Here is a 23,409-nt window from a genome sequence, read left to right on the forward strand (position 1 = left end):
CTGTTTAGTCTAAAATTCGCAAACTTTAGTTCATGGAGGAAGGTGACACCTTCGCAGTCCCCAGCAACACTGCTGACAGCTGCCGAAACCCTCGTGCCACTTCCCTTCTCATCTTATGCCTGCAGTCCGTTACAATCTCCAATAATGGTAGACAATGTACGAGGTACGGCCCTTTCAGTGGAGAGTAATCGTTAACGAGCCGCATCTGCAGCGCTGACGACAGAAGTGTACTTCAAACATACAACCGGACCGCTACAGTATACATAAAACGACGGCGACACTACATCCCTTCCGTTACTACGGCTGTCGCAAAAACTGCTGATGCCAGCAGATCGTCTACAAGTCGCGCTGGTTTCTTTCTACTTACCAGGTCGGTACAACTCCCGAGGGCGACGGTTTATTAAGAAGTCACTGCGCGCTCGAGTGGCAGCTGCGCCCAAAGGCCGCCGAGACTATCTTCGCCTGATAGCCGCCCTGTTGGCCGGCCTCCGCTTTCGAGAGCCCTCGCACTGTGCCACGGTATTTCTTAACCGACTCTTTGAACTGCTACCACGACGCGTTTGGCAGCTACCGGTGATACGACTTGGCATGGATGTCTCCACCTCCCAGCCTAGTCTGTTTACTGTGACGGCGTGATGAGGAGAGCCTTCACGCAGCTGTGGTAAGCTTGCAATTTACTGGCGGTCCTAGTGAACATAACGTCAGACCGCCCTTCCTAACGATCGTTAGGAAGACGTGGTCGTCGAACAGACTAGGCTTGGAGGTGGAGACATTGACTCGAGTCAACGACCTTATGAATCGAGGCTTAGCTCCTGTCTGATAGGACGCTCCAACACCGGGCTGGCGGGATCAGGAGTGACGTCCGCTTGATGTACCTTCTGGCGTGACTGGCGCATGCATGCAACATGCCAAGGGCTAACGCTACGTAGCGAACGAGACGCAACTGTCAGTATCTCACTATTATTGATTGATTTATTGATTGATATGGAAGAGTGATAAAGAGACAGAAAGAAACTCAAGTGATCGTCCGAGGGATACTCCCGGTACTGAGTTTGTATGGCGAGAACCGGGTATTCCCGGTTCCGGTACTGTGTTTGTATAGAAAACCAGTACCGGGAGCACTCCTTAGATCGTCCCCTTGTCTAGGCTGCCTGTACGCCCACAATGTAGAAATAGTCTTCATGGTGCATCAAAAATAAGATTGATTGCCAGGTACCTCTAATATCCAGTGAAGTAACGAGCTATCTCAGTCATCTTTTTCTATGGTCTATGTTAGCTTTCAGAACGACACTTGTTCATAAGCCTACCGGACACTATGCCTGCTTCCAACGCCATTAATAGCGAGACCAGCGCCTCCCAAACCACCAGCTTGGGACGCGAGAAATCTAATTAAAATTACTTGCCCTAACTTGAATAGCCCTACAACGTACCTATATAGGAGAGCTGCCGCACTTTTACTGTTAGCATCAGGCCGCAGGGTCAATGACCTTACTCTACTACTCTGTAGCCCGGGCAATTGCATAGATAACTTTCGCGCGGGTAAGTAATATAAGACATAACAACTTACACTAGAGTATTCATATTGTATACGCTCATATTGTATAAGTTTGTTTTGTATACCGTTCAAGGTGTATAACGAACGTTAGATATAACATCAAAATATCTAGTTTTCTTAAGTATAACGTTATTTAAGTATAATATCATTGTATATAACAATCATTATGTATAACGTTCATAATATCTCAGATTTATAATGTATATTATTCAATACATCTAACACCAAAATGCATAATGCTCGTATAGAATAACCTAACCTACTTTTCTGGCAACAGTTTGTTTTCTGTAGGGGTCGCAGATCTAACCTAACCTAACCTACTTTTCTGGCAGCAGTTTGTTTTCTGTAGGGGTCGCAGTTCTAACCTAACCTAACCTACTTTTCTGACAGCAGTTTGTTTTCTGTAGAGGTCGCAGTTCTAACCTAACCTAACCTACTTTTCTGGCAGCAGTTTGTTTTCTGTAGGGGTCGCAGATCTAACCTAACCTAACCTACTTTTCTGGCAACAGCTTGTTTTGTATAGGGGTAGCATTTATAACCTATTTAGTATACATACGCTATTATATTTTATAATCATTATACTAAAAGATAGTATATACTATGATCGATATACGTTATGTATGTTATATAAACTGAATTTATAGTATTTGAGTGTTATATAAAAAATCATTATACAAAATGAGTATTATATTAACTGACCGTTATTCCTAATAAAAAAATTGATTTTGATGTTATCGCAAACGTTCATTATATCTTGTGAACGTTATTAATATGAAATTATATATTATGTAGTTATATCTCGTGGGACGCACCCCTTTCGCGCTATTATTTTGTGTCCGAAATTCGGCTCTAAACCAGATAACGTGTCTTACCGACTGGACTCTTAGAAGCTCCGGAATAAAGTATAGACCCAGTAAGTGGGTAGTCTGGGTACGTCAACTTGTGAGAATTACACAAAATGTTAGGGGACATTGCGCCTATTTCTTCCAGCCACAGTCTCATCCAAGCCGGCCTCGCCTACGATTGCTTTCGATCCACGATGTACTTAATCACTAAATTGGCTGGAAAACTATCCAATTAGCTTAAGTTAATTGGAAACATGACTTTTTCTTTAGACGATTCTATCGCCGAGATTCTGCGGATCAGATGCGATTTCGAATGAGAAATCTCTCATACCAGTATAACGTCAGATTCGAACCTGGGATTACAATTTAAAATCTCAATTTCCTGTAATGCATCATTATAACGAGTCACTGTGATTTCATGGGTTGCAATAAGGCGTATATATTTATTCTTTCTCTGAGTTCTATGACAGTAGATGTAGCCCTAACGCTTGCGCGCCCGCTGACTCGCCACCAGGAGATAATAAACTGGTCTTAATGAAGACCTCTGACGTAGAGTACGGAACACATAATATAAACATTTTACCTTCCAATAAAATGTTATTATGTTTCCTTCTACGTCAGAGGTTTGAGTAATGCCTTCCTCAGGCTACTAGGCTACTTTTATGCCGACGGTACTTCTCCTCAACAATGACATGCGGCGAGTCACGGAAAGCGAGCAACGGTTCGAAGGGAGGGGAAGCGGAACTACGTCACGGCGTGGGGCAGAGCGACTACATAGACGCTAGCGGCATCTATCGGACACCGGAGGCGTTACTCTCTCAATGAAGACCTCTGACGTAGAAGGAAACATAATAACAATTTTATTGGAAGGTAAAATTTTTATATTTTCTTGCAAAGGAGTTGACCAGAATAGCAAGACCCCTCACAAATCGCTTTTGGGCATTCTAGGCTCTTCTAGCTCCATAACCCCGTGATCGAGCCTGCTCATAATTTAATCAAACTCTCAAACTATCCTCTGATACTTCGAGCAACACGGAAGGGAGGCGGCATTCGCACTATTTCCCCTCTGCCGAGGTACAAGATTAGCGCGTCAATCTAATCTAGCGCGGGTAATAAAACTAGTTGCACTTGGATTTTTCACTAGACCGAGTCCAGACGCGCGCGTGAACACTGCTGCACAAAAATGCCTGTTTGCTCGGTTTTTTGTTATAAAAAGAGATCGGGGACATCAAATTTACAAAAAGAAAGTGTTACATTTCACATGTAATATTTTTTTTACATATCATACGTTTAATTACATTCAAACACAATTATTATATTTTAGTCTCATGTAATTGTTGGATTTATCGATTTTGTTCGCTCAGTACAAATTGCGGATCGGTCGAGCGACAAATCCGACTTCTCATCTCTCAGAATACAATAACATACTTCAACGAAAATGTGTTAGTGTGCGTGTCACTTGTCACTCGTCCGTACACAAAAAGAGATCGAGGTTTGCAAGATTTGTCTTTGACGTGTGTCATTTTCTATGTATTTGTGTCGTCATTACAGATTGGATTTTGTATGTAAGTGTGTGAGAAGTGCGACTGTGTGCACCTTTCCCCCCGCGAAAAATGGCAGAAGGATTTGTACGGTGAGATATCGCTTGGGCCCCTCCCTTCCGATGTGTCGGAAGCCGGTGTTGCTTGAAGCTCTAATAGTTTGATATAAAAACATCGAAATACCGGGACATCGAAATAAGTTAGTTTATTTTTTATGTACCTACCTGAAACAGAAAATAAACGAATAAATAAATTTGTGCAAGTTGATGAGCTACGACTATGAATGAATAACACAATTGTAATGACAGGTGGCCAGTAAGGAGATTCTTCCAGGGAAGAGTTCTCTACTTGGAAGCTACGCGTCTCTACAGCTCGAATACACAGACTCCTCCAGTAATTGGTAAACAGTGAATTACCAAATATTTGTAGATAGTCACAGTTGTAGACTAGACATTGGTAGAAAGGTTTCGTAACGTTGTCACTTGTTTATTGAACTCGTAAAAATTTGGATAGGACATGCAACATGCTACGCCGAATTTCTGTACGTCGTCTGTCTGTCGTCTGTACTGTCGTTTCGCCCACACTGTTAACTGTCCATCGGTAATTCTGTCCATCTGTACTTAATCTACCTAATTCTGTTTAGCCCCCAGACGCCAAACTCTACAGCGGCCACCCCCCGAAACGCATCCAACACTCAAGTCGGAACGGCCAATCGTAAGTCATGACTTATTAGGTCAAACAGAAAACTGTGTTACGTCTTTCCTGTAGACATACACAAGAGTTAAGGGCTATAAAGGTTAATTTTCTTATTTAAACCTTATCCACGTGAAAAGGTCCTCCTTTTATTTAGAGAACTATGATAAAATCATCACTTACATGCCCACAAGCTGTTAACTATTGCCCACAGGAAAGAAAACTAGTGTGTTCGCGCGAACTGTACATTTTTCTCTCCTGTGGGCAATAGTTAACAGCTTGTGGGCATGTAAGTAATGATTTTATCATAGTTCTCCAAATAAAAGGAGGACCTTTTCACGTGGATAAGGGTTAAGAGCCAACGGGAGTGGTCATTTCTCCATACAAACGTACTCCTCGTTTTCCTCCGTGGTTTTTGAAGCTAGAGCAATGATTTTTTCAACACAGATTAATATTGTCAATATCTGTGTCGGACCGTTTTGCTTTTTTTGATATTTTTGTTTTTTAAGGCGCTAGAGCCCTTCAAAAATGGCAAAAATGGCCTAATTGACTATGCCGCAATGAGAGGCGTGGCATTCAAAACTGATATCATTTAGCCAAAAAAGCAAAACGGTCCGACACAGATAATTTCATAATCATTTAGATTTCCAAATTTGGTTACGATTGGTTAAGTTTTGGAGGAGGAAACAGAAGAGTACGAAACCTCGATTTTTGAGATTTTTACGCAGGATTTTTCGCCTTGTCCTTATCGCACTACTTTTAGGTGCCGCTTCCGTTAGCGAGACGGGTACATTTACCTAAAATATTTAAAACTCAGCTCCTGTTTCGTCTTAAATAAGAAAATTAACCTTTATAGCCCTTAACTCTTGTGTATGTCTACAGGAAAGACGTAACACAGTTTTCTATTTGACCCATTACTTAAACGATAATTGCCGTTATCATTACACAATATATGTATTAAGGTTCTAAAAATCTTTTCGCATCGTCTTACCAGAACCAGCGACGCGCGAGTTCACCGAGCCCCTGTTCGCATTCGTGCCGGAATACCACGTGGACGCCATGTTGGAACTCTGCAACACACTCCGGTTGTACATGCATCCCACAGTACCTGTTCATCAGATACCAGGTAAACTTGAGTACCGTAGACCGGGGTGACTTCAGAAAATTTGGGGTTACTTTGATAGATTTAAAACGGCCATAGAATTACCATTATTCATTATTTACTGAAAATGTTCCTGTAACTAGTTAGATTACTATATATTCATATTCACCTACTGTAAAAAATCTCGCATAAATATATATTATGGCTTAAAAACTAGAATTTTAAAGTCGCCCCTGAATTTGAAAGTCACCCCGGTCAATGGTACCTTACATACCTTCGAGGAAGAGTCGTTGCGAAATCTGGAAATACCATAGTCGTCTCATAAGTAAGCTTTCCACGTAGGATGTATGTTACACAACCCACCTCGCTAGTTTTACAGACCAGAGACAAGCCGACTTAGTTTTTAGGGTTCCGTACCCAAAGGGTAAAACGGGACCCTATGACTAAGACTCCGCTGTTCGTCCGTCCGTCCGTCCGTCCGTCCGTCCGTGTGTCACCAGGCTGTATCTCGTGAACTGTGATAGCTAGACAGCTGAAATTTCACAGATGATGTATTTCTGTTGCCGCTATAACAACAAATACTAAAAACAGAATAAAATAAAGATTTAAGTGGGGCTCCCATACAACAAACGTGATTTTTGACCGAAGTTAGCAACGTCGGGCGGGGTCAGTACTTGGATTGGTGACCGTTTTTATAGATAATGGTACGGAACCCTTCGTGTGCGAGTCCGACTCGCACTTGCCCGGTTTTTCCTCTTGTTTTTTATACATTTTCATTTTTAGTGGGTAAAACTAAAATAAAATCCTGTGTCGAAAGATGGGAGATGGGAGTAAATTTACTGTGACTATAAAATTTACTATATAATATACTGCCCTCCTAAACCGAATAGCGCTATCTCAAAAATAAATGATTTTGAAAATGGAATTCTCAGTAATAGAAACTAAAGTATAAGTTAGCAATGAATTTTCTTTTGAGATAGCGCTCTTTGGCTTAGCAGGGCAGTATATTCCCTTTCATTTTTTTACCACACCAGTGGTAAACAAGCATACGGTCCGCCTGATGGTAAGCAGTCACCTTAGCCTATGGACGCCTGCAACTCCAGAGGTGTTACACGCGCGTTGCCGACCTTTTAAAAACCGATATAAGGTTATTGATCCATTGAAATGGTACATTTTGCCTTGCATCAAATCGGGTAGTTCTGGTTTTTTTGTATGTTCTATGTGATGTTGTGGTTATGGCAAATCCAAGTTTTCGACCTCGGGAACCGTCTGGGTCATGGTCAAATTTTTGAAAAACCACAAAATTTTCGGACTTTTTTCAGTTTCTGCCAATTTTTACCAATTAGGACCTATTTTACGGCAAATGTCACTATGAACACTTTAAAGAAGACTAAATTCTCAACAAAGTAGGTTAAAGTTAGAAGGCGAGAAACCGAATAGTTTGTAAGATACAGTTGTTCAAAAATTTGCAAAATTTCCAAAATATAATATTTTTAGACGTTTTTTTTTTCAGTTTTCGTCTATGTGCTCAAGTAGACCCATTTTACGTCACAAGTCATTATACGTTATTAAAGTACACATCATTCGCAACAAAACGAGACCAATTTGGTCTATTAAGACCTGATAGTTCTTTAGATACAGCTGTTCCAAGTTGCTGAGGTGAGTAAACAAAATAATAGAAAGGTTTGTAAAAAGAAATGCGACATAACAAACAAGTATTATTATTTACAAAAAAAAACATATAATAATAATAACCTCATTGTATGCGGTACTGGAGGAAGTATTATTATTACTTTTTCTTGGTCATTTTTGATGGACCAGGCTGATTTTCTAGGTCCACAGCACTCCTTTTGGGAAGAGAGCATTCCATTTCTACATCGACCGGCTCAGGCAGCTCTAAATCGTCATCTGATGGTGGGTCATCGACGAATGGTTCGTCCATGTCGAGGTCTGGTTTGTTCTCGCAAGGCTCTTGGCATTCGATAGGAACTTATTAGAAACTGTAGCAATCATGCCTAATGTATACTTTTTATAACGAGGAATATTAGGTCTTATTCATTAAATTTTTATTTTTGGTGTATTTATTTATTTATTTTATTTATTTAAGCCTTTTATTTCTTTAATAATACATTATAATATATACAATACAATTAAATTAAATTAAAATTATACATTTTACAATTATACAATTATTGTTGATATAAAATTTGATTATTATTATTTTTTTACTTTTCAACTTTTATTATTATTAAAGACCTCTCGACGAGTATAGGCCTCCTCCATTTCTCTCCACTTTTTCCTATCTTGGGCTATTCTTGTCCAGTCGTCGTTTGTAAACTTTGTAAGTTCGTCCGCCCATCTTTCTAAAGGGTGACCTCTTTTTCTTTTACCGGGGGGGCCAGCCCATGTTGAGATTCTTTTAGTCCACCTTTCTTTGTCGTGGCGTGCAACATGTCCGGCCCATCTCCATTTAAGCTTTTTGCAGTGCGTTAGAGCGTCAATGACTTTTGTCTTCCTCCTTATCTCAGTATTACGTTGTCTGTCCCTGAGTTTCAGATTAAGAATACTGCGTTCCATGGCTCTCTGGCATGTTTCAATTTTTCTTTTTGTGTGGGTGTTGTAGATCCAAGTTTGTGATGCACTTTCTGAAAACAACACTATGTCATCGGCGAAACGTAGGTTGTTAAGGTTTTTCTTTGACCAGTTTAATTGTTTCATGATGCTTTGTAAAACCGTTATAAATAGAGTAGGGGACAGGGGGTCGCCCTGCCGTACGCCTCTACAAATGTCGATTTCGGGGCCGGCTCTATCCAGTTTTACTCGGCTTACGCTTTTTTCGTAGATGTTCTGTATTAGTTCTATTGTTTCCAGTGGTGTATTGCATTCCTGTAGAGCTTTCCATATGCTTGCGTGGGAAATTGTATCGAAAGCTTTGGCATAATCTATAAATGCCAAGTACAGCGGGCGCCTTTGCTCTACATATTTCTCTATTATTTGTTCTAGGACGTATATATGATCTATTGTTGATAGAGACTTCCTGAAACCCGCCTGTTCTATTGGTTGGAATTTGTCAGTGATTTTTGATAAACGGCTTTCCAAACATGAGGCAAATAGCTTGTAGAGACACGGTTGCAAGCTTATAGGTCTATAATTGGCAATGTTCGCGGGGTCGCCTTTTTTATACAGTAAAATAATGTCAGATTTGGCCCATTCAGTTGGTATTTTTCTAGAGTCTAGTATTCTATTAAAGAGCGAAGTTAAATAGGGTGTTAGTACATATTTTCCTGCTAGGATAATTTCATTTGATATATTGTCAGGGCCGCTACTTTTTCCTTTCTTTAAACTCTCTATTTTCTTGCAAATTTCCTCACTTGTAAATCTTTGAAGCATAGACGGCTGTATAGTCATCGTATCTTCCGTGGTTCTATTTAGATGTTGGTTTGTAGAGTTGAGTTTTCTAGCATATACATTTCTGTAGAAGTTAGTGGCAGTGTCTATTATTTTTGATCTCGAGGATATTTCGCTATCAGATGGTCTTTCTTTCACATTTGGTATCCAGGTTTTTGTCAAATTTAATTCTTTGTAACCTTTTTTCAGGCTTCCGGTGGTGGACAGGTGTTTTTCAATTATCTTCAATCGATGGATTTCGTATTCTTCTTTAATTTTTTTATGTATTATTTTATACAGGTTACTGAGTTCATGCTTTTCTTCCTTTGTTCGTGGTTTTTTATTTTGCAGCTCTATCCTTCTATTGAGTAGTAATCTTGTATTTTCAGAAATAACACTTTTTGATTTATTGCTTAATTGCTTTATGCAGCTAGTAGAATCAATGATACATTTTTTTATATTTGAGTAGTATAATTCTACATTTGCGCACGCTGATAAGTCAACATTTTCTAGATTATGTTTTAGATTTTCCACGAATAACTTTTCATCTTCTGCTGATTTTAATGTGAAATTTGCTGCGCTATACTTTGCTCTACTTTTCCTAGTTGTAGTTATATTAAGTGTACTTCTTATTAGGCGGTGGTCACTTGGAAAGTTCAGTTGATTTAAAACCTCTATGTTTGTGAACTTTTCCTTTATGTTGGACATAATATAATCTAGTTGGTATTTTGCTTTTTTAGGAGAGGTCCATGTCCACATATTCTTAGTTTTCTTGTTAAATAAACTGTTAATTATGGTAAGGTTATTTTGCAGAGCAAATTGTATTAATTTTTCGCCTCTTGCGTTCCGGTTGCCGTAACAATATCTTCCTAGTACTCTTTCTTCCTCAGGTTGTCGTTGGCCAACGCACGCGTTGAAATCACCCATTAAGATGATGTTGCTAAAGCTTTTTCCAAAAGCTTTTTGTAGCTGGTCGTAAAAGATGTTAGCCTCGTCGTCGCTTGCATTACTGGTGGGCGCATAAGCTTGTATGATCGAGTTATGTAGTATTAAATTTTAGATTCAGTGTGCATACGCGCTCTGAGATTGCAGTGAAGCTTTCTAAGTTTGTTTTAAGCTCTTTTTTTAATATAAATCCTACGCCGTGGCGGCCTTTGGTTTGACCATAGTAGCAAAGTATATGCTCGTCATCTTCCAGAATATGGTAGGCTGTTCTGCGTATCTCGGCGAGACCAATTATGTCATAGTTTATTTTCGAAATAGCATCCTTGAACTCTAGGAGACGTTCGTTTGATAGTAGAGATCTTGTGTTGTATGTGCATATATGGAGTGGTTTTAATGGAGGGTTGTGGTCGTTAGTCCCCGCGGTGACCGGCCGTATTGGGGGCTTGCGTGAAGAGGTCGCTTTATGTCAATTCTTCGTATTAGCGTGAGGTTGAGGTGATACAGTAGAGGTGTTTGGTGAGGGCGAGGGGGGAGGTTGCAATGCCTTGTCGTTATTTGGGTTTCTTATCATGTATTGTTGGATACTAGAATTTTGTCTCTTTGAAGGGTTTTTAAGAATATTTTTTCTTGGATAGCTGTTGGAGTTTTCTGGTGATTCGGATAGGTTTCTCTTGTTAGAGTTTTGGTTGCGTTTCTTGATATAATTTTGTTCACCAGGAATCACAATAAGTTTATTATATTTTATGAAAGCTTTATGTCCTTTATTCCTTTCCTCCTGTAACTGTACGCTTAATTTCTTGCGTTCTTCTAATACTTCTGGAGGGAAATCTTCTTTAATATAAAATGGTGTATCGTTGAGTATTTTCTTATTTTTCAGTATGTTAATTTTTATGCCCAGCGTACAAAGGGTTACGACTGTGGGCCTTATTTTTGGTGTATATAAGTATTAAAATTTAAAAAAAATTGGTATTTATCCGGAAAAAAATAAAATGGCAAATTTTTAATTTTAATGTTTTCATGAAACTGTATAAATTAAATATTAGAAATGAATTTAGCATCCTTGATTTACCCGAAAATGATACCAAACTTGAGCACATAGCAAAACTTAATTTTTTACAAATTTCGGGGGGCACCCCTCCTAAAGTCAAAATTTTGCATCAAAAATTCGATTGGCTCCCTTTCCTAAATCAATCTGTGAGTCAAAAGGAGCAACTCTGCAAAATGAAATTCCAACATCATCATTTCCCGTAAATCGCACTTTTTTGTCGTGAACACCACGGACTATTATTGCGGTTTGAATATAAATCCGATGACACAGGTTATTGTTGTTTTGTTTTTTCTGTTACTATAAATAGTAGATACCTTAATTATACATAAAAGTTAAAATACAACACACACACAACACACCTTCAGTAGACAAAATGCTGAACAGACACCACTAAACTCAAAAAAATGATTTTTTAGGAAATTTTGCTAACATTTGAATAGCTCTTTAAACTCTCGCGTTTTGTACACATATTTAATTGCACAAACGGGTCTACCGCGAGAGAGAGAGGCGATTGAAATTAAAAAACACCCTAAAAATTTCAACCGAGAGGACGGGTACAAATTATCGTCTACTTGGGGACCACAGTGATTCAAATGTTGAAACCAGCGGATATATCTTCGGACGTGTACGGATACTGTGAGTGTTGCGTCTCGTGCCGTGGACAATAAACATTAAACTTTAACGGGTAGCTGCAATTTCTTTGTCTACCCCGAACATTTTTATAAACTAATTTCGGGTAACTTAGTGGTGTTTTATTAATATCTCTGTTGACATTTGTTGGGACGTCAGTCTTTCCGTGACCACAGCTGGTGCAACTCAGCTGAAACGTCGGAATTAAAGGTAAAAATAATGAAATTATATCGCGGTAGACCCGTTTGTGCAATTAAATATTTGAATAGCTGTATTTTATAAACTATTTGGTCTATGGTGACCAAATTACTTTCATTTTGTTGCAAATTTTAGTCTTCTTTAAAATGTCCATAATTATATTTGTTGGAAATTATATTCTCAACTCTGGCAACACCAAATGTCATTCTGATCTCTTTCCTTGATGGCTATCTCTATGGCCGCTGTGTTTGCTATCCTCAAGTTAAATAATATTATAATTGATAGTTTATGTGTTGTCGTGTGTCCTATAACCCGCCTGACAAACATGAAGACATTGTATTCTGAGAAATACACATTGCTTCATCTGCAGAACCAGTGAGTGATTTATTTCCAAGCCAACTCCTTACCGCCATTAACACGCCGTATTCCACTGCACAGCCCCGATCTTTCCTACAGTTTATGGGCTCAGATTATTGGCGTAGATTTGATTACTAAAGTAGCAGAAAGCTATAAGCGGTTGGCTGGAAAATAACTTGAAATTCGAACTCACATAACCTCAACTGCAACGCGCTTGGCATAACCTCAATCGTGTTTGTCGCCGCATAAGATGGAGAACGCTATTGCTAACCCTTCGACTTCGAGCTTTGGCGGCGGAATGCTTATTGAGAAATTGAATGGCCTTGGAAATTTCTCGTCATGGAAATTTATGTGCAAAAATGCTTTAATTTTGGAAGGACTTTGGCCATCTGTCACGGGTGATGACAACGATCCAGTTAAAATACAGCGTGCCTTAGCCAGAATATCGTTAAGCCTAAAACCCACACTCTTTCAATTACTGCATGGAATTAACACAGCAAAAGAAGCTTGGGAGAAGCTCAGTTCTGTCTTTGAAGATAAAGGCTTGTTCAGGCGTGTGAGCTTGCTTCGCCGGTTACATAGAATAGAATTGGGACAGTGTTCCAGCATGACAGCTTATATAGATACTGTATTTACATTGGTTTCCCAATTGGCAGACATTGGAAAAACGATTGAAGACGGGGAGATAGCGGAGATTCTCCTTGCAGGGCTCCCGCAGGATTACGACACTCTAGTTTCCGCCTTAGGAACCGCTTCAATCTCAAACTCTTTAACATCAGAAATAGTTCGAACCAGGCTACTTACTACAAGAGGACTTTCGGCGAGTTAGCGCTGACATTAATGCAAATGGGCATAGCGCATTTGCTGTCAGCAATTATAAAAGGAAGATTGTGTGCCACTATTGCCACAGACCAGGACACACTAAGTCAAAATGCTTCAAACTAAAAAGGCAAAATAAGAAGGAAAAAGAAGAAAAGACTCTATCTTCAAGAAGAGGTTTCTGCATTCATGGCTTCAGCGGAAGCGGCTTCAGTGGACTTTATTGTGGACAGTGGTACAACATCTCACATGGTTAATAATAATAATTTTTTTGATAATTTAAAGGACTCTAAAACAAATATTAACAGTGCTGACAGGTCTTCAAAATTAGAGAGCTGTGGTATCGGAGATGTACATGTAAGACTTGAAAATTCTGATAGAGTTATTAAGAATGTAATGTATGTGCCTCATCTATCTCAAAATTTGCTGTCTGTAAGTAAGATGTGTGAAAAGGGTTTGGTAGTGGTGTTTAAAAGTGATGGCTGTTTTATTTATGATAAATGCACTTTAGAGGGCAAACCTGTTATGTCAGCTGATTTGTGTAAGGGTGTGTACCGGTTACGAGGTATTTGTGCAAAGGAGCAGTCGATGGCTACTCTGCATGAAGTGCAGGGATCACAGACTGCAAAGTTAGCTGTGTCAGATGCAAAGAAAGCATCTTTGTGGCATTCGCGTTTAGGACATCTTGGTTTGAATGGAATGCGTATGGTGAGAGAGAGTGCTGCACGTGGTGTCTCTTTTCAGATGAGCGATGACAGCATACAGCAGTGCGGCGCGTGTCTTAAGGGGAAGCCGGTGGCCAAGGCGTACCCTAAGGATGGAGCGAGGCGTGCAAGCAAGCTTCTCGAACTGGTGCATTCAGACGTCTGTGGCCCGATGAGTGACGACAGCTGGGGTGGTACGCGTTACCTCTTGACCCTTACTGATGACTACTCGAGAAAAACCTTTGGATACTTAGTGAAAAGGAAATCTGAGGTAATGTCTTGTTTTGTTAATTTTAAAAATGTAGTCGAAAAGCAGACTGGTTTGCAGATTAAGTGTTTACGCTCTGATAATGGTGGTGAGTATTGCAATGCAGCTTTTAAGGAGTTCTTAGCAAAGGAGGGCATACTTCACCAACTGACAGTACCTTACTGTGCTCCCCAGAATGGTGTATCTGAACGCCAGAATAGGGTGATTTTGGAGAGGGCTAGGTGCATGCTTTTACAGGCAGGTCTCTGCAATCGATTTTGGGGCGAGGCTGTCATGACAGCAATTTACCTCAAGAATCGCAGTCCTACTAGGGCATTGGCAGGACAGTTGCCGGAGGAGGTCTGGTCCGGACACAGCGTTGATCTTGGACACCTTCGAGTGTTTGGTTCTTCTTCTTCTCAGCATATTTGCGTCCACTGCTGAACATATGCCTCTTTCATGGATTTCTATGTTGTTCTGTATGCGGCGGTTCTATGCCAGGTCGGCCCTGCCGTCTTTCTAATGTCGTCCGACCATCTGGCTCGTGGTTTTCCGTCCCTCCGGCTTCCCAGTCGTGGTCTCCAGAACAGTACTCGCTGGCCCCATCGGTCGTCATCCCTCGGCAGATATGGCCGGCCCATTCCCACTTCAGTTGCGCAATTCTTTTGGCGATGTCGGTAACTCTCGTGCGTTGGCGAATGTCCTCATTCCGAATTCTGTCTCGCAGGGAGATCCCGAGCATCGCGCGCTCCATGGCTCTCTGTGCCACTTTTAGCTGGCGCACCCTTCCGACGGTCAATGTGTATTTTTGTTGGCTATTCAGAGACTACAAAGGGATACAGACTTATTGAGCCATCAAATCCCACTAAGGCTATTTTGTCAAGGAATGTAGACTTTTTAGAAAATAAATTTTATAAGAATTTTAAAAATGAACAAAATAATGTCGCTTTTTGTGGGGGCCCATCTTGTGAGGGCGAGTCACCGTCTGCCGGAAATAAAATTGCATACCGTTTTATTAGGCAGGCGTCCGGTTTTTTACCCCATAGCTCAGTTCTTAGTCCATCGCTTTCACCCAATAACCTGGTTCATTTTAGATTCCATCAACTCTCAATAGTCCTTACACCCTGGCGGGTGCTGCCTCTGCGTGCGTCCCATGACACGGGCAAGGGCAGCCTCCGCTCGGTGTACCCCTTACATTTCATAAGTGTCAAAAGGGCCTCTACGTGTTGGCTTCGGCTCCGCGCACGCCTCCCAAAGGTCCGGAACACCATTGTTCCGTGATGGGAAAGACATGTTAATGATTACTTGATAATTCCTTCTGTGCAATATTATGATGAATTGAATGGAACTAATAATGAAATAAATATTGAACAATATTCAAATAATGATTTAGAGTCTAGTCAATTAAATGAAAATTCTAGTCAAAACATAAATGAATTGTCTGATTCAAATGATGATGCACAGAACAATCCTCATCATTTTTCGTATGAATTTACAGATGCTGAGTCTGGCAAGGACAGCAACAGCGAGGAAGAGTCCTCCGCTGAGCAGTGGTCACCCAATGCGGAGCTGCTTTCGGAGCCGATGCCCGCAGGAGACACTGCAGTTCAAGGGGAAGGCGCGACTAGTTCAGTGGAACCTGTAACTGACAGCAGCCGCCCCGTTCATGCCACTCGTGGTAAACCACCAACTAGGTATGGTGACTACGAAATGGGTATGTTTGCCAGCTCTATATTAGATGAACCTCAAACTTATGAAGACGCGGTAGCATCATGTAACGCTCACGAATGGAAAAAGTCAATGGAAATTGAATATAATTCATTGATTGAGAACAATGTGTGGCAATTAGTAGATAGACCCACTGACGCTAATGTCATTAAGTGCAAGTGGGTTTATAAACTTAAACATGACACATCGGGTAATTTTGATAGATATAAAGCACGCTTAGTTGCTCGCGGCTTTACACAAAAAGAAGGTATAGATTATATAGATACATTCTCTCCTGTCGTGCGTCATTCAACCATGCGTATTCTATTCTCATTGGCTCATGAATATGATATGTCCATAGAGCATATTGATGTCACCACGGCATTTCTGAATGGCGACTTGAATGAGAGGATCTATATGGAGCAACCAAAGGGTTTTGTGTCTGATGAACGAAAGGTTTGTTTATTGCGAAAGAGCATATATGGGCTAAAACAAGCCTGTCGCATGTGGAACCTGAAAGTGCATGATTTGCTCTCTAAAAATGGTTACATACAGAGCAAAAATGAACCTTGTGTTTACGTGCGAAAGTGTGATAAGTATCTTACCATTATAGCTCTCTATGTGGATGATTTTTACATTTTTTCTACATGTGATACAAAAGCATTATATAATTTGTTACAGCAAAACATTTAGGTTCATTAACCAGCTGTTTGGGAATGCGAGTCACTAGAGATAAAAATGTATTAATATTAGATCAAAAGGAATATATTCGAAAATTGCTTAATAAATTTAATATGTTGCAATGTAAAACTGTTTCCACACCTTTAGTGCCAAACTGTAAATTAAAATCAGACACGGAACCACTAGATGATGATGTTTACAAATACAGGCAATTGGTCGGCTGCCTTATGTATCTTTCAGTGTGTACAAGGCCTGACATTACATTCAGCTGTAGTCAGCTAAGTCAATTTTTATGTAACTTTGATAAAAGTCACTGGGTGGCTGCAAAGCGTGTTCTAAGATACCTGGCAGGAACTATAGATGTAGGTCTATGTTTTTATAAAAGTAAGGGCTTAGATATAACAGCCTATACTGACGCTGACTGGGCTAACGACTTATGTGATAGAAAATCATACACAGGCTTTGTAGTAAAGTTAGGCATGAATTGTGTAAGCTGGGAATCTAGGAAGCAGCGTTGTGTGGCCTTAAGCAGTACAGAGGCTGAATACTTAGCCATTAGTGATGTAGCGAAAGAGTTGTGTTGTATTAAGAATTTCCTGTGTGAAATTATTGATAAACATTATAATCCAGTTATCTTTAATGATAATCAAAGCGCTCAAAAATTGTTGTTGGCAAAGGAGTATTCACATAAACGCACTAAGCATATCGATATTCGATATCATTTTGTAAAAGATCTGATTCAAAAGCATTGTATAACTGTAAAATATCTGCCTACAAACAATATGACAGCCGACATATTTACCAAACCATTATGTACAACTAAACATTACACGTTTATGAAAGGTTTAAACTTAAATGATAAGCATGAGTTATTGTAATATTTTATTGGAATGATAATATTAATGGTTAGTTTTGCCTGCAAACAATATTTTAATTCTTTTTATATTTGACATGTAGAATGTTTTTGTGAATATATGAATACATACATATTGTATAATTCTTATACAATATGTATGTATGTAATTAAAATATTGTTTGCAGGCAAAACTAACCATTAATATTATCATTCCAATAAAATATTACAATAACTCATGCTTATCATTTAAGTTTAAACCTTTCATAAACGTGTAATGTTTAGTTGTACATAATGGTTTGGTAAATATGTATTGTAGAATTTTTATGGCATGTAACTTCATATATATGTGTTAAGACATAGTTATTTTATGTATATGAATGTTGCTATTGTTGAGAATAAGGGGAAGTGTTGGAAATTATATTCTCAACTCTGGCAACACCAAATGTCATTCCGATCTCTTTCCTTGATGGCTATCTCTATGACCGCTGTGTTTGCTATCCTCGAGTTAAATAATATTATAATTGATAGTTTATATGTGTTGTCGTGTGTCCTATAACCCGCCTGACAAACATGAAGACATTGTATTCTGAGAAATACACATTGCTTCATCTGCAGAACCAGTGAGTGTTTTATTTCCAAGCCAACTCCTTACCGCCATTAACACGCCGTATTCCACTGCACAGCCCCGATCTTTCCTACAATATTTGCCGTAAAATAGGTCCTTGTTGGTAAAAATTGGCAGAAACTGAAAAAAGTCCGAAAATTTAGTGATTTTTCAAAAATTTGACCATGACCCGGACGGTTTCCGAGGTCGAAAACTTGGATTTGCCATAACCACTACATCACATAGAACATATAAAAAAATCAGAACTACCCGATTTGATGCAAGGCAACCCCCCTTTTAGAGTACGATTTCAATGGAGTATATATAAGTGATACAAGTAATGTAACACTTTTTAGTATCAACATTTCCCGATAGATGGCTCTGCGCGTCAGTTAGATGTCGCTATCGATGTGTCGACGTAGTGTACGTAAATCGTACAAGCATCTGGAACTAAAGCTAGGCAGATAGAATGGAGACGTAGTTTATGTAAATTTTTGAACGCGTCCTTATTAATACCAGTAGGGACGCATATTTAATTGATTGTAATGAAGCTTCGGAGACGCCATGTATAGACATAATATAATATAATTATAGAATTTTCGATACAAAATAGTCTGCCGTTTTTTGCGGGGGAGTAGGGATGGGCGAAATGTGTCAGTAGAAAGAAAAGAGTGATATATATCTTTCTATCACTGGGATATGTAATCAGTGTAATCACTCTTTTATATCTTTATCCGTATATATCAGTTGTCCCGCTCGCAACTGTATCGGCACTTGCTGACTATGCGTCATCTTATGAGTGTGTGTGTGAGAGAGAGAGAGTAGTAGTAGTAGCGAGCGAGATATAGTATACTTACTATATCTACTTCTCGCGGAATATTTAGCGAATGACGCGTCCGAACCCGCCCGAACGACCGCAGTCAGTGTTGCCAACTTGGCATTATTGATGCCAGATCTGGCATATTTTCACTCGCTTTGGCACCAATTTTTTCCATTTAGCATCTGGCATTTTTTTTAGCATAATTTAGTCTAAGCCAAGTTTGCAACGACTTGGCAGCAACTATATGCGCCATCGCCTTATGCGGTTCATATTTTCATATGAATTTTGACTTTTGTGGGCGGATGGACGTCGATTTTTTCGTGGATTGACATATTTGAGTTTTGAGAGACATTTTAATCAGGTTGGACGAAAATTGTCCCATCTGGACTGGCCTTCACTGATCTTGTAGGTACTTACATAAATTTTGCCAAATCTCTGTTTTGCTATTTGCTGGGATGGGACAGCAGTCGGCATTTTAGTCCTAGCAGAGGGCCTACCACGAACGTCGATAACGAAAATGTCGAGCAACTACCTCTTTTACTGTCTATATTTATTGACAGAGATATAGTTGCTGGAAATTTTCGATTTTTGATGTTCGCGGTTATACGCCTGAAGCCCCCTCCAGACTATGCGCGTGAATCGCGGGCGAAGCCGCGAACGCGAGGGTGGAGTCGATTACGCTGTCTGCGAAAATCGACTCCACACTTGCGTTCGCGGATTCGCCCGCGATTCACGCGCATAGTCTGGAGGGGGCTTGAAACGTAGAAGCTTTGCTCGCATTTTGAGCTCACTTGGTCAATAATAAGGCTGGCCCCAGACGCACGCAATTTTCCGTACGGAATGACAGGGGCAAACGAGACATGTATAGTTATGTCAGGGGTGCGAAACTCCTGACTTTGGCCAAACTCGGCTCCGCTCGGCTCAGCATTGCTCCGAGCAATTATTAGGGTTGGCACCACTTGACTTCCTTTTGCGTGCACGACCACAGATAAGATAATCACTTGAATTTTGACAACCCTAAATAGCCGAAAGGGATAGTGCCATATATTAGAAAGGGATAGTATGATTCGACCCTGAACCGCTGTCAAACTTCGATTTTGTAGGAAGTTTCCTTTCTGTACGGTACTTACGGTAGTACTATTATTTATTCTGTGGTTATGTGTATAGCGACGTCCCGTTCTCACCTGACCGTCCGGAAACCGAATGAAAATTCTGCGGCCAGCCTATATTGCCAAACAACAGCAGACTCGTAACCGTCGTAACTATAGTCTGTCAAGCCATTTCCGTTAGTAATCAAAAGCGGCAAATTTAAAAAAAAATAGGCGTGAAAAATTATCAGCCCGTAGAAAATTTAAGTTTCGCGCATTTTTCTACTGACAAAGTACGGTGTTTTTTACTGAATATTTTTAGACACAGTATTATTTTAAGTGTCTATTTTCAAGTGACATTTTAGCATTTTTTTTAGCATATTTCAAAAAATTTGGCATAATCTAGACATTAGTCTAGCATTTTTTCATAATCCGAGTTGGCAACACTGACCGCAGTCGCTCTTTCGTGTTACTTCGGTCGACGCGCGACCGAGACATCGCTTATCGCTTTAGTAGGGAGTGAGAGCTGTACGGATATACTGATACATTCGGATTCGTAAAGACAAGAAGAGTGATTCATGAAAAGAGAAAGATATATATCTTTTTTATCTATCACTCCTGAGTTACCCATCCCTACCGGGAGGGGCACATCAAATGTATACGTAACGTAAACAAAGCCATGTCAGATAAACGTCAGTCCATATATATGGTTGACATGTGGTTGACCATTGGCCGCCTATTTTCGACAGAGGGGAACGCCTGTTAATGACCACTCCGTTTGGTTATATTCTCTAAGTAATGAAGTAGTGTTGGTAAATTATAGTAGGTACATTACGATAAAAGTGCGAAAAATGGAAAATTAGCAACAATCTTGAAGTCTTTTTATTAAAAAAAAATTTTATTTTTTATTTTTATTTAATCTGTTTATTTCATAAAAAAGCATGCATATTTACTAACTTGACTACTAATCTTAAAATAAAAAGATTTTTTGAGTTAAGGAGTCTAGGTAGTCATATAGAGTTAATTATACATTTGTATGTCTTTCCCATTACGGAACAATGGTGTTCCGGACCTTTGGGAGGCGTGCGCGAAGCCGAAGCCAACACGTAGAGGCCCTTTTGACACTTTAATGAAATGTAAGGGGTACACCGAGCGGAGGCTGCCCTTGCCCGTGTCATGGGACGCACGCAGAGGCAGCACCCGCCAGGGTGTAAGGACTATTGAGATTTGATGGAATCTAAAATGAACTAGGTTATTGGGTGAAAGCGATGGACTAAGAACTGAGCTATGGGGTAAAAAACCGGACGCCTGCCTAATAAAACGGTATGCAATTTTATTTCCGGCAGACGGTGACTCGCCCTCACAAGATGGGCCCCCACAAAAAGCGACATCTAGGATGGCTCAAGGGCAACACCGGTGTGAGCGGCTCAGGGGTGTCGAGAGGTGTGCGCCGCTTTCTACCCAGTGGCTGTTAACAGCCACTGTGCCAACTCGCGTCTTATGCATATTTCACTTCCACCCCTGGAGCTTATAGCTCTAACGACTCCACTCTGGCCGGCCGGCTAAGGCAAGCCAGAGGCAGAGAATCCTGTCCCACCCACCCTCCTTGCGGGTAACAGAACTCTCCAGGAGCACTCGGGTACGTGAGGTCGCTAATCCCCAACAGCTCGCCACAAGCTGCCCTGCGTTGACTGATTGCACTGGTAAAACCAGCGGGCGATGGGGTCGTCACATCCCTACGCCTATACATAATTATTAATTTTATTATTTTGCTACAAGATAGAGATTCGATTGTTCTCTCATTTTAAGCATGTGTTTCTTTATAATGAATCTAGCTTGCCCACATGTTCGATCTTCTAATGAGTTAATTAATTCATTTGGAAATCTATTCAATATACGCGGTACAATGCATTTCCATACTCTTCGACCGTATTCATTGTTTGGTTTTACGATCTCAAACGTTGGAATGTTATTTAATTTGCATAACCGTGATGGGGGTCGCATTTCTTTGTGTAAGTACTTTATGTTATTGTAGTATTTGGTTACAATGGATAAGTCTATTTTTTCAAATACAGTTAACACTCTGCAGTAATTGAATAGATTTCATAATGACCTTTATGTTTATATTTAATTTTCGTAGATACAATAGTCTTAAGTATACGTAATTGGAGGTTAATATAGATATCATTTAGGTAGGTTTTGTACGATCTTCCATAGCTTTCTAGGCCATAGTTTATAACAGAATCCGCCATAGACATGTAAAGGAGTCTTAATGTATTAAAAGGGACTTTGTGTTTTAGTATACATAATTTTGATAGTATAGATCTAAGTTTATTACATACCGGGTGGATATGAGGGCCCCAGTTAAAGTTATGGTCTATAATTAGCCGGAGGTACTTACAACATACTTATGTTCTTTTACAATATCAAGATAATTACATTTAAAAGTTGTGCTAGGCATGTGTAGACATTTGTGCTCGTGGGCCACGATCTTTGGTGTGGAGTTGATTTTTTTACGGCGAGTGAATGTGCATCAGTTTAGTTTTAGCGTAGTTTAGTGACAGACCTAGGTCGTGAGCCCATTTGCACAGTATATCGAAATCATGCTGCATCATGTTCCAGTTAGTTTCCAGATTCTCATGGGCTATGATTATACATGTATCGTCTGCAAACTGGTAACCAGAACCATGCCGGAAAATTTTACACATACTTATCATCTAAAATTGAGGCTTGTGCCGTGCCGGAATTAGGTCACTCTGTTCGCCCGCTATGCTTACTGCGCCGTATCTATTAACATGGTAATTTTTTATAAGTTCTAGCATAGATCCCTGTATACCATTTTGTTCTAATTTTTTATAGTGTATTGTGGTCCAAAGTATCAAAAGCTTTGCTAAAATCAATCATTACGGCAAGTACGTGGTGTTTTTTTTCTAAGTGTTCGTTAATTTCGTCTGTAAACAAACAATGACAAGAGTTGTGATGTACTTTTATATTTTTGAAAACCAAACTGTTTTCTTGGATTATGCCATTACTTGATAAGAATGAGTTTATTGAGTTACCTTTGATATATTTTTCTATTATTTTATATATACAGGATAAAATTGTTGTCGGTCTATAGTTGTTTGTCTGCATGGCTACCTTTTTAGGGTTCCGTACCTCAAAAGGAAAAAACGGAACCCTTATAGGATCTCTCGTGCGTCTGTCTGTCTGTCTGTCTGTCTGTCTGTCCGTCTGTCACAGCCGATTTTCTCCGGGCCAACTACTGGACCAATCAAGTTGAAATTTGGTACACATATGTAAGTTTGTGACCCACATACGGACATGTAACGTAAACAAATGAATTTTAAACATGGGGGCCACTTATGGGGGGTAAATAAAAAAATTAAATTTTTCAAACTATATCATGTTACATATCAAATGAAAGAGCTTATTGTAAGGATCTCAAATATATTTTTTTTTATAATTTTTGAATAAACAGTTTAGAAGTTATTGAAGAAAATAGGCAAAAAATGACCATTCCCCCCCCCCCCCTTATCTCCGAAACTACTAAGTCTTAAATTTTTTTTAAAATACATAAAATAG

At 39.7% G+C, this 23,409-nt stretch overlaps 1 protein-coding gene across 1 annotated transcript in view; it reads left to right on the forward strand.

Annotated features, from left to right (window-relative positions):
• Positions 1-23,409, forward strand: part of LOC134800822 (E3 ubiquitin-protein ligase RNF123-like) — an 85,365-nt gene that overhangs the window by 45,502 nt on the left and 16,454 nt on the right. Inside the window, exons 25-27 of the mRNA XM_063773379.1 lie at positions 4,250-4,341; positions 4,585-4,655; positions 5,629-5,760. Of these exons, the coding sequence (XP_063629449.1) occupies positions 4,250-4,341; positions 4,585-4,655; positions 5,629-5,760 (295 nt within the window). The remainder of the gene's footprint in view (positions 1-4,249; positions 4,342-4,584; positions 4,656-5,628; positions 5,761-23,409) is intronic.

This window comes from Cydia splendana, chromosome 20, assembly GCF_910591565.1.
Source record: "Cydia splendana chromosome 20, ilCydSple1.2, whole genome shotgun sequence".
In the NCBI taxonomy this organism is placed as follows: Eukaryota; Metazoa; Arthropoda; class Insecta; order Lepidoptera; family Tortricidae; genus Cydia; species Cydia splendana.